This window comes from Pogoniulus pusillus, chromosome 11, assembly GCF_015220805.1.
Source record: "Pogoniulus pusillus isolate bPogPus1 chromosome 11, bPogPus1.pri, whole genome shotgun sequence".
NCBI classification, from domain to species: domain Eukaryota; kingdom Metazoa; phylum Chordata; class Aves; order Piciformes; family Lybiidae; genus Pogoniulus; species Pogoniulus pusillus.
The window spans coordinates 13,344,336-13,356,394 of record NC_087274.1 but is presented as its reverse complement, the minus strand read 5'-3'; the positions used below and the strand labels follow the sequence as shown (position 1 = coordinate 13,356,394).

At 54.9% G+C, this 12,059-nt stretch overlaps 1 protein-coding gene across 4 annotated transcripts in view; it reads right to left on the bottom strand.

Moving 5' to 3' along the window:
• Positions 1-12,059, bottom strand: part of PIK3R6 (phosphoinositide-3-kinase regulatory subunit 6) — a 40,449-nt gene that overhangs the window by 21,688 nt on the left and 6,702 nt on the right. For 2 of the 4 annotated variants that reach the window (XM_064151779.1, XM_064151780.1), the window contains exons 2-4: positions 3,716-3,847; positions 1,425-1,508; positions 889-980 (exon numbers count right to left, since the gene is read on the bottom strand). In XM_064151779.1, the coding sequence (XP_064007849.1) occupies positions 889-980; positions 1,425-1,508; positions 3,716-3,847 (308 nt within the window). Of the gene's footprint in view, positions 1-888; positions 981-1,424; positions 1,638-3,715; positions 3,848-12,059 lie in introns of those variants that run through there. The other 2 variants (XM_064151782.1, XM_064151781.1) reach the window with 2 other exon arrangements.

Genomic DNA, 12,059 nt, shown 5'->3' with positions numbered 1-12,059 from the left:
CACTGGTGGATGTAGAGGCTCCAGGAGCTGCTCCAAGAGCCCTGGCAGTGCTGGGTTAAGGGTTGGACTTGTAGACCTCTTCCAATCCTGACTTTAAAAGGGTACAGAGAGGTTTCTGCACAAAGCATGAGCAGCAAGAGGCCCATCACCAGGGTGGGGAGGAGGAGGTGAAGGGGACCATGGGCTACTCATCCCTGTACCGGAATCAGAGGGCACTGAGGATGATGAGGCAGGCTCATAAGGGCAGCAAAGAAAAGGTGCTATGAGAGATAACATCTCACCAAACCACAAACCAGAGCACACGAGGGTGCTGAGGCTGCTGAGGGTTTACAAGAGACCAGAAAACAAGATAAGTCCATGAGACAGAACATCCACTGAGAAGTTTCCATCAGTTTCTCTCGGGACAGGATCCTGGGTTAGGTGTTTCTAACCTGGAGTGGAAGTGAGTGACAGGAACCAGAGTCCACCCACCTTCTGGGGTGGAATGAGTGACATGGAGGGCAAATTTCCACTGCCTGTGACCAGAGCTGGCTGAGGTGAGGTGAAGGAGGTACAGGGGTGGTTTGAAGCATTTGGCACCATGCTCTTTGCAGTCTGCAAAGGTTGCTTTCCTTTGCCTACTGTGGAATCGAGGAGCTTGGGGCAGTTCCCTGCTGTGCCCATGGCTCCCTGTCCCTTTTGGGGCAAGCCCTGGTCCTTGCTGCCATCAGCTGGGGACAAGCTCTCTGTCACAATTTTTCACTGTGTGCTATGAGCCACAGTCTCCAGCCAGGCTCATCTCTTTGAGCTGAGCTGAGTCCCCAGCTCTCCTCCAGGTCCTGCAGCAGGGCACATGCTGCAGGGAGACCAAGCTTGGTGCTCAGAGGAGATGACTGAGGTGGCACTTACTCTTTCCAGCTCCTTCACCAGGATCCTGACCACCACGGAGCTGTTGCTGGGGTTCTGGTCAATTTTTTTGTGCAGGGTCCATCGCAGCATCCCTGAGGAGTGAAAGCCAAGGAAGAGGTCAGGTTGCCAAGCAGAGCAATGCTGGATCAGGGGTAGGATGTCATAGGGGGACCAGGAGCCCTGGGCACTGCTGCTGCAGAAGTCACCCCCTATGATGCTGCCTTGACACTCCCATCAGAGTCAAACTCTCCACTTCTCTGCCCCCAGCTTCAGTCATTGACCCCCTGCAAGGGACAAGCCACGCTGCAGTCCTATTCTGGGTCAGCTGAAGATGGTGCAAGGTGGACACCAGGAGCATGCCAAAGATTTGATCTCCAAGAGCAGGTTAGGAAGGGCAGAGCACTGCCACTGGGGTGAGGCATCCGTGTCCCCTCCACCCTGTCACCAGCTGAGAGGGGGGGAGTGGGAGGTTCGGAGCCAAGCAGTGCCCCAGCAGGGCAGCATGGGGCACAGAGCATGCCAGGGCTGCCGCTTACCTCGGTCGCACTGGCAGGCAGGGCGGTGCCCGTCCAGCTCTCGCAGCAGCGTGCGGACGCGGCGCAGGATGTCCGACTCCACCTCTGTGCGGACAGAGAGGACCTGAACGGTCAGGACAGTGCTCCTGGGAGATGGGCACCCAGGGACCACCCCAGGGGAGGAGGCACAGGTCTGGGTGGGCACAGGGACTGCGCCGTCACCACAGCCCTCAGGGTGGCTGTCTCAGCAGCTTTCAAGCCTGAAGTGCCCTCAGCAGAAGCTGGGCAGACATCTCCCCGGGGCCACTGGAGTCGGAGGGAATGCCAACCGTGGACCCCTGTGGAGAAAGACTGAGAGTCCTGCGGCTCTTTAGTCTGGAGAAGAAAGAGAAGGCTCAGAGGGGATGTGATCAATGTCTATAAATATCTGAGGGGTGGGTGTCAGGATGAAGGCACCAGGCTTTTCTCAGTGGTGCCCAGTGATAGGGCAAGGGACAATGGGTACAAGCTGGAAGGTTCCACCTCAGCGTGAGGAGAAGATTCTTTGGTGTGAGACTGCTGGAGCCCTGGAGCAGGCTGCACAGAGAGGCTGTGGAGTCTCCTTCTCTGGAGACTTCCAGGACCTATCTGATGCATTCCTGTGTGACCTGCCCTGAGTGACCCTGCTCTAGCATCAGGGACTGGACTCCATGATCTCCAGAGGTCCCTTCCAACCCCCAACATTCTGTCATCCTTTGACTGATGGTCCCTTGAGCCATAGCAGAGAGCAGGAACATAGTGGTGGAGAAGCTCTGCAGAGGATTGCTCATGCTTGGGTTTGGCAGAGCCTCTCTCTTCCCTTGCTCAATAAACCTGTGGCCATAGCAGTTGGGGACATGGTTTGGTGAGCATGGTGGTGCTGGGCTGATGGTTGAGCTCATTGATCTTAGAGGGCTTTTCCAACCCAAACAACTCCCTGATTCTCTGATTCTAAGGGAAGTTTTGTTCTGAGCACTGGTGTAAACACTGTCCTCCTCTCCTGAACCAAAGCAACCACCACCATGGTACACTGAAGTTTCTTCATGGGGAGCAGAACATCAAAGCGATGCTTCCTACACAAACAAGAGGCACTTTGATCTAAAAACAGTCTCAACCCACCAGTGACAAACAGAAGTGGCTCAGAAATGAAACAAAACTTTTCAGCACTCACATCCTGACCTCAGGGTGCTGGGAGACCAAAGGTGCTTTGTGAAACAGTGACAACTAAACCACAGATAGGGGGGAAATTTGACACAAAAAATACAGTAAAATGTAAAACTGCTTTGAGAGTCAACTCTGAAGGGTTGCTAGACCTGGGCCTTCTGAAGAGCTCTTTCTACAGCAGATCTTTTGGTTGCCCTTTGGCTGTCTCGTGCCTCAGCTCCCATCAATCCAGCACAATCCTCCAATGTCTTGCTTCCATCCACATATTGCCTCTGGACAGGCTGGAGAGTTGGGCACAGAGGAACCTCATGAAGTGTAGAGGCCTGCACCTGGGGAGGAACAACCTCCTGCAGCAGGACAGGTGAGGGGTGACCTGCTGGGCAGCAGCTCTGTAGAGAAGGACCTGGGAATGCTGGAGGACAGCAAGTTCCCCTTGAGCCAGCAATGTGCCCTTGAAGCCAAGAAGGCCAATGGTATCCTGGGATGTGTAAAGAAGAGTGTGGCCTGCAGGTAGAGTGAGGTTCTCCTCTTCCTCCTCTCTGACCTGGTGAGGACACATCTGGAGTCCTGAGTCCAGTTCTGAGCTCCTCAGCTCAAGAGAGACAAAGAACTACTGGGGAGAGTCCAGTGGAGCCTAAAAAGCTGCTAAGAAGGAAAGGCTGAGAGCCTAGGGAGGAGAGTCTGCAGAAGAGCAGCTCCAGAGGGCATCTGAGCAATGCTCAGCAAGAGCTAAAGGAGCTGTGAGGGGCAAGAGGACTGAGGCAGAATTGTCAGTGGTGCCCAGTGCCAGGACAAGAGGCAATAGGCACAAACTGGAAGTCAGGAGTTTCCATTTGAAGAGGAGGAGAACTTTCTTGTGAGGGTGCTGGAGGCCTGGAGCAGGCTACCCAGAATGTTTGTGGAGTCTCCTTGTCTAGAGAGATTCCAAACCTGCTTGGCCCTTTTGATCCTGGGCAAGCTGCTGTGGGTGCCCTGCTTTAGCAAGGGGATTGGACTGGATGATCTCTGGAGGTCCCTTCCAACCCCACCATGCTGGGATTCTGTAGTTGAGGCATGAGAAGGTGGACCAGATGGGTTCCTTTGGTTTGGTTTCCCCTGCCTCAGCTCCCCAGGCACTTGGCATCACCCACCTGTGCTCTCCATGGCCAAGATGAGCTGCAGCACAGAGTGGGCAGGGCTGCTGTAGAGTGTCTCTGCTGCTGGGGTGAGTGCACAGCTGCTCCTCACACAGCAGGGGCATAGCCTTGGGTTCTGTGTCTCACCTGCAAAGAAATAGGGCACACTTGTACTGGGCAGGTGGTGGAACTTTGGGAGGGAGGGCAAAGCCAGCAGGAGACCATGGGCATGGGACCTCATTAGGGAGCAATGCCAGGGAGGCAGAGCCCTAAGAGTGAACACAGCATGGCTCAGGGGCTGTGTTTTGCAGGTGAAAGCTTCACCTGGAAGCTCATCCCATCTGAACACTTGGCCCTCAAAGCCTCCTGAATGAAGGAGGCCCCAGGACTGAGTTTCAGCACCAGTGAGCATGGCAGAATTGGGCACCTCATCATTCCACAGGGTTTAAGAAGAAAGCTTCTGATGAGAATGTCTGAAATGCAACATTCAGCCAGGAAAAAAAAAGAAACAAAAAGAGCCCAAATTTCCTTGAATTTTCCAGGCTTGGTGTCCTGATCCACTGCCATCCTGATCCAGAGCTCCAGAGGAACAAACCCCAAGGACAGCTTGGGAACTGGTCACGCTGCAGAGGGAAGCCAGCCTGGAGCCGGACAGCTTCCCTTGTCCTCAAGCATTGTTCTTTCCAGAGAAAGAGGAAGAGAAAATAATCCTGTGTGGAGGAAGGAAGGTGACAGGACTGCAAGCCTGCATGGGGCACCGTGGGGGGAGCAGAGGAGATGTCAGCATCTACAGTGTAATGTCACCACTGAGCTGCTCAGCTGGAGGGATCTACCCCACACCCAGATCCCTCCCAGCCCACAGATCCAGCACCTCATGGTCCTTCCTCCTCAGTGCCCATGGTGAGGGATCATTTCCCCAGTGTGTTGCCCTCTCCCATCTCCCCACCCATGGGCCACAGCAGCAGCTGGAGAACAGTGCCTGAGCCAACTGCAATAACCCTCTCAGCACTTGTAGGTGGAGGTGTCTCCAGCCTACAGGTTTTGTCTTCTCTTCTTTTGGTCTTGCCTTCTCTGAATTCTCCACTTCCCTGAACACTCACATTTGTGGCTGGCAACAGGGAGCCCAACTCCAGCTGGCCCCAAACCACCCCAGTCCTGTCAGTCCTCTTCATCCCTCCCAGCACAGTTGGACCTTCAGCCCATGCTTATCCTCGTGTCTTTGCTCTGGGATTTGTTGTTTGATTGGTAGATTTAGGACCTAACTCTGCTCAGGCAGGTCCTAAATGGCCACTGCCAAACGTGGCAGCTGCATGGGCAGGTGGCTGGACACGCGCGGGAGTGCCTCTGCCACGCACTGCTTTGAGGAGCAGCTTCCAGAGGCTCATGAATGGTTTCCTGCAGAACACAGCATTTTCAAACCCAACCCAGCCCCTTCTGGCCGTTATTTGTGACCCATGGGCTGCATCACAAGGCCTGGCATCAAGCCACAAACCTGGATTTCGACTGCCTGCCAAGCAGCAGAGCCGCAGGAGCAGTGCCTGCTGCCACTGGAAGCAAAGGGGAAAGAGGAGGTGAGGCCATGGAACAGCCTCCCCCTCTGCTCTGTCCTGGGGAGACCACATCTGGAGTGTTGTGTCCAGTTCTGGGCTCCTTGGTTCAAGGGGGAAAGGGATATATGAGAATGTCCAACAGAGGCTGGGAGGATGAGGAAGGGACTGGAGCATCTGCCTGAGGAGCAAAGGCTGAGAGCCCTGGGGCTGTTGAACCTACAGAAGAGCAGCTTCAGAAGGGATCTGAGCAATGCCCACAAAGAACTAAAGAGTGGGGGGCAAAAGGATGGGGGCAGACTATAGTTAGTGGAGCCCAGCACCAGGACAAGGGGCAGTGGGCACAAACTGGAACCCAGGAGGTTCCATCTTAACAGGAGGAGAAACTTTGCTGTGAGGGTGCTGGAGGCCTGGAGCAGGCTGCCCAAGAGGTTGTGGCATCTCCTTCTCTGGACAGATTCCAACCCCAGCTGGGCATTGTGATCCTGGGCAAGCTGCTGTGGGTGCCCTGCTTTGGCAGGGGGTTGGACTGGATGATGTCTGGGGGTCACTTCCAACCCCCCCATGTTGGGATTCTGTGATTCTGCAGGCCATGGGTTTACTGCAGCAAATTCCTTGCCTCTGCTGGCATGGCTGCTAGGCAGCTTGGTCCACAGGCGGGAGTGAGGAGAAGATGCCAGCTGTCCTCCAGCTCATCTTGACTTGCAAATCCATAGAATGCTTTGGGTTGGAAGGGACTCAAAAGGTCGTTGAGTTCCAAACACCTGCCATAGGCAGGGACACCTCCCACCAGTCCAGGTTGCTCAAGGCCTCATCCAGCCTGGCCTTGAACACCTCCAGGGAGAGAGCATCCACAACCTCCCTGGGCAACCTGTGCCAGCGTCTCACCACCCTACTCTGAAGAACTTCCTCCTAATCTCCAGTTTCAGTCTCCCTTCTGCCAGCTCAAAGCCAAGAGTGACATAGAACTGCTGGAGAGAGTCCAGCACAAAGCCATAAAGATGCTGAAGGGAATGGAACAGCTCTGTTACTAGGAGAGCCTGAGGGAGCTGGGGCTGAGCTGCTTGGAGAGGAGACTGAGAGGTGACCTCATCAACGTTCATAAAGATGTAAAGGTGAGTGGCAGGAGACTGGAGCCAGGCTCTGCTGGGTGATGCCCAGTGACAGGACAAGGGGGAATGGTGGAAGCTGAGGCATAGGAAGTTTCATTTAAACATGAGGAGGATTTTTTTTCCCTGTGGGGGTGACAGAACCCTGGAACAGGCTGCCCAGGGGGCTGTGGAGTCTCCCTCTCTGGAGATATTCAGGACCTGCCTGGATGTGCTCCTGTGTGATCTGCTCTGGGTGATCCTGCTCTGGGAGGAGGTTGGACTGGATGAGCTTTGGAGGTCCCTTCCAGCCTCTGACATTCTGTGATTCTGCTGGAAGAAGCACAGGAGTCCCTCATGCTGCAGGGCACCCACAATGCCTGTGCTGAGGCTCCTCCAGTAGCCATGCCCCAGGGCTTGGCCTTGCCAAAGCGGAACATGAGCTGCTGCTAATCATGGCGGTGGCTTCCCACATCCGCACCCTACCTGCCTGTGCGTGGGAGGGGAGCTGGTGGCCAAACATGGAACCTGCTCTTCAGCACTCGGTTTCTAGATTTAGAAACAGGCTCTACAGGGCCAAGGTGCTGTGAGCTCCTCTTGTCTGAGAAACCTCACTTCTTGGCTCAGCTGTCTGCTTAAACAGTGCTGCCTTTCCTCACTGTCAGCAAAGAGGAACTGAGATTGAACCCACGGTCCACCTCCTGCTCCAACTGCTAGGGGATCCCAAGAAAACTCAATAAAGAAGTGCCCCAAACTGGTCTCCAACACAAACAGAATCCATTCACACTGTCTGAATGACAGGGAAATGTCACATAGGAAGAGGCATGAAAGGACACACGCAGTGAGGAAGACTCTGGTCAGTCTGGTTCCTTCCAGGCCCCAGCTACTGACTGTCTCTTGGCCTGGCCATAAGCAGCACATGGACATAAATGAGCAGAAAACAACCCATTTGGGAGATGTTTTCTGCCTGCTTTGCCCCCCAAGGGTGAGGGTTCCAGGGCTGTCAGAGGAGGAGGAAGAATGCAGGACTGAGGATGGGAAGGGCTGCAAGCATCAGCCTCGGTCTGGAGCAGTTCAGACAGCAGGACCACATCTGCCCTCCCTGGCCATGCTGGATGGAGATGCTGCCTGCTGTCTCTCATGGCTGACCACGAGAAGTGAAGGCCATCATCTGGCACCAGGGATCCCCCGGGCACCGCCTAGAAGCTATGTGCCACCGCAGGGACACACCAACCATCTGCAGCTCCAATGACAAACTTAGGGATGCTGATTTGGGTGAAGATCTCTTTCATCAGCATGTGGAGCTGCAGGCACACCATGGTGACCTCAGTGCTGGTGTCAGAGCAGTGAGACGTCACCCACGGGCACGTGGAGGGGGTAGCAGGATCCCTATCACTGCATCAGGCTATTTCTTGACTTGCTGTGACAGGAGCAGTCCCTGACACGCACATCCTGTACCCCTCTGCCTGCTAGGCTGCTCCCAGGACCCAGCAGCATTCCCAGGAGACCAGATGTGACATGCTGGGATTGGATGCTGTGATGCTGGGATTGCTCCTTCCCTGGAGGAGATGGGGGGGGGATGTCCCTGCACCCTCTGTGCACAAATCCCTGTCTGTGGCTCCTTTGCCACTGCCCCCCCTTCTGTGCACAGAGACTAAAGACCTTGGTTATGACATCTCTGCACTTCGTGCCCATTGAGCCCTGACTCACCACATGCTGTGAGCCAGCCATGGTCACAGAATACATCTGTTTGGAAGAGACCTGCAAGATCATCCAGTCCAACCCTCGACCAGCACTAAAGGGTCAACACTAAACCATATCCCTGTCAGCTCCACACAGGCACTGGGGGGGAGGGGAGGGTGTGGGTGTGTGGCAGGCACAGAAACCTGTCTAAGCTGTGCTGCAGCTTCTCCTTCTCAGCCAGGGTGAGTCGAGTACCTCTCCCAGTTATGCAAAGCGCAAAACCACTCCCAGCCAAGGAGGCTTCACTGAATCTCTAGGATCAGACTCTCAGCATTAACAGTGCCACATCTCAGATGGGGACTGCTGCTGACAGCCAGTGTCAGACCAGTCCCTGGGGAAAGGGGAGCAGGAGACACCAGAGCCCCCCACAACTGACATCCTCTGTGCCTGCCTCCTCTCTCCTGAAATGGCTGATTGCTGGTGCAAGTAGGGGGATGCTATCCCCATACTGGGGATGGGCTCTGAGATGGTCCTAGAGCCTGGTGGACTAACTCAGACCTACATGGGAGAGGGTCACAGGCTTTGGCCTGGGAATTCTTGTCCCACTCTCCTGAAGGCTTGGGATAGAATATCCTATCATATCCTATTACTTCATGCCACCTCCTACCACAGTCTGTTCCTGCACCATCCTACAAGTGGGACCAGGAAGACGATGCAAGGAAGGACTCTGCCCCAGACCTACCCAGCTCCATGCTGCACTCACCTTCCCTTGTGTCATTCCAGCTCCCAGGATCACAGCTCCCTTCCAGGCACAGGATGCTCCCAGCAGACACATTGCAAGGAGGAGGGAGGAGGAGGTGGATCAGGCACCAGTTCCTATTCCAAGCTTTGGCATGTGGGAGCTAGATGGCAAAGCAGCGATGCCCATGGCACTGGCACCATGCTCAGTGCTGCCCAGCATGAGCGAGGCTCACTCCTGCTCTGGGTGCCTGTGTCACAGCCCAGCGGTGACCACAAGCCTACTACTCAGAAACAGGAAGGGCTGCCAGGCCCCAGCCAGCACAGATGACAGATGAGTTGAAGGGAAATGTGACAGCACAGGGTGCAAAAGCAAGCCCTAAAAAAGTGCTGGTGAGAGGCAGCAGCTGCTCAGCTCCCCCACCCACATCCATGAGGGCTTCTCTGCTTTCTGTCCCACTCCTCCCACCTTGGATCTCTTCCCTTCCCCCCAGCAGCCATGAGACACATTTCATCCCCTAACTGGTTATTTTGCTGTCTGCCAGCTCAGCAAGACCAGAGTCTTTTCTGCCTTCATCCCACTTCTGTGCAGAGCTGCGAATCTCTGCTTCCTCTCTGCAGTTCTTAAAATACCCCTGGCATCAGCTGCATCCACCTCATTTGCAGGCAGAAACTAAAAGGAAGGGCAAGAAGGGAAGTCCCAGTCCCCTCCTGGGTCTGCAATAGCTGTGAGGGGTTTGCTGAAAAGACCTTAGTGAGTCCAAAGTGACCTCTGCAGGAGTTTGGGGTGGTTATGGGATCTACCTGGCTCTGCGTTCTTCAAAGTGAAGAACTTGGCAGTGAAAGCACAGCTCACCCCAGGAACTGGTAGCTAAGACCATGGTTTGAAGGGGGTTGCAGTCTCATTCTCCTTTCCAAGCTGGTGGTTTTGTTTCTAGAGTGCTGGAGAAAGCAAGATCAGGACCCAGGCACTGGAAATGCTGCCCAGAGAGGCCACGGATGCACATTCCCTGGAGGTGTTCAAGGTGGATGGACAAGGCCTTGAGCAGCCTTGTGGAGTGTGTTCCTGCCAGTGCCAGGGGGGCTGGAACTAGATGATCTTCAAGGCCTCTTCCAGCCCAAACCATTCTATGAATCATCAGGGGTTGAGCACCCCACAAACTCAACCTCAGTGCCGCTCCTTTGCAGGGCAGCGCTTAGTGGGGAGCCACAGGTGGGGAAGAGTTTGGTGGCTGCTCTCTTTTGGCCAGGCTAATACAAGCTGAAGTGTAGTCACAGAATCATTCACAGAATGAGTTGGGTTGGAAGGGACCTTAAAGATCACCCAGTTCCACCCCCACTGCCATGGGCAGGGACACCTCCCACTGGACCACATTGCTCAAGGCCTCATGCAACCTGGCCTCGAACACCTCCCCCTGAAGGAGGCATCCACAGCCATGTGGAGATGAAACCTCTGGGGCTGGAATCCTTCAGTTTGCCTCCCTCAGCTCTCGTTCCCCCTGCTGCTCACCCCACTGAGCTACTTTCCTCTTGAGCAGGCCAGCTCTGCAGGAAAGTACCTCCTGTTCCAAGGAAAGGGTATTCCCTTTTAGCTCCAATCCATGGCAGGAATTGAAGTTCAGTATGCAAGGACACTGGGGTGGGACTGGAGTCCTACAGCAGAAGAATGAGATATGTCCATTCACATGAGTCACCTCAACCTCACTGCACTTAGAGGAGTGGCCTAGGCTGTCCCCTTGGTGACACTCAGCACAGGGCTGCACAGACCCCCCAGAAGACCTGCTGCTCTCAGATCATCACGAGCTGGTGGCAATCACAATGCCCCAGAATCCTTGGGACTAGATGGAATATAACAGGCACAGACTGAGCAACACAAACATATCTGAAGCCATGAAAGAAGACCCTTGGGTGGTGGAAGCTGGGCTGGCAGCAAATGGGTGGGCTCAGCTCAGTCATGAATAGGTTGCACAGGAACCACTTCTGTGCAAGAGTGGTCAGGGATTGTCAGAGGCTGCCCAGGGAGGTGGTGGAGTCCCCATCCCTGGAGGTGTTGAAGAAACCTGTGGCCATGGCACCTGGGGACATGGTTGAGTGTCCATGGTGGTGTTGGGCTGATGGTTGGGCTGGATGAGCTCAGTGTTTTTTCCCAAGTAAAACAGTTCTGTGACTCCATGATTCTGTGCCATCCTTCTCCATCTCTCCAACACACCCAGGCACCCTCCACTGCCCAGCACCACCTGGCTTAGAGCCCAAACATCATATTCTGGAGCTTTGCTGACCATGGTCAGCCCTGAGAGATGTTCTCCCTCCCACCTCCCCACTTTGCCCAAGGACAGCAGAGGACAAAAACAGCCTGTGGTGCTCACATGTTTGTTTTCTCCAGGTTATATTTAGTCCCTCTCCAAAGCCAGCCCCTCCAGCCCTCCTGCAGCCCTGGGTTCAGTTACAGACTCACTGTACAAGCAGGGCTGAGGTTTCCTGGGGTTGTTATCAGCTCGGCCACAGGCGCTCGTGGAGAAACAAAGTGTGGAAACTGCTCCCCAACCCAAGTTCCCTCTCTCCCACTACCAGTTAGCAGCAGATTCACAGGTTGCATCAGGTTGGAAGAGACCCTCAAAGTCTGTCTTGTCCAACCCCTCTGTGGTCAGCAAGGACACCTCAAATTGGCTGATCAGGGCCATGTCAAGTCTGACCTCAAATGTCTCCAGGGTTGGGGCCTCAACCCCTGGGCAGCCTGTTCCAGTATTTCAACACTCTTGTAGCAAAGAACTCAACCTAAATCCACTCTTTTCCAGTTCCAAACCACTGCCCCTTCCTTGTCTTATCTCCACAGGCTCTTCTAAACAGCCCCTCCCCAGCCTTCCTGCAACCCCCTTTAGTACTGGGAAGCTGTCAGAAGGTCTCCCTCAAACCTTCTCTTCTTTAGGCTGAACAGTCCAGATTCTTTCAGCCTGTCCTTGAAGGAGAGGCGCTCCAGCCCTCTAAGCCAACCCCAACTCATCCTATTCCTGCAGAGAACCCCCTCAGCTGGCTCCCCATGCGAGAACCATAGAATTGCTCTGGCTGGAAAAGAGCTCAGGGCAAAGGCAGCCACTGCTCCGCCAGCGAGACAGGCCCAGCCTAAAGAGGGGGGTGCAAACAGGATGCCAAACCTGCCCTGATGGACTCCCCTGGGTCGTTTTGCTGCAGCACCAGTTTGCCGTGGTGCAAGTGCTGACGGTGGGTCCAGAGGAGGCATTGCCCAGCAGAAGCACCATGGGCAGCGCTGCACGTCCTGAAGCAGACAGGGTGGCTGTTTGGCAT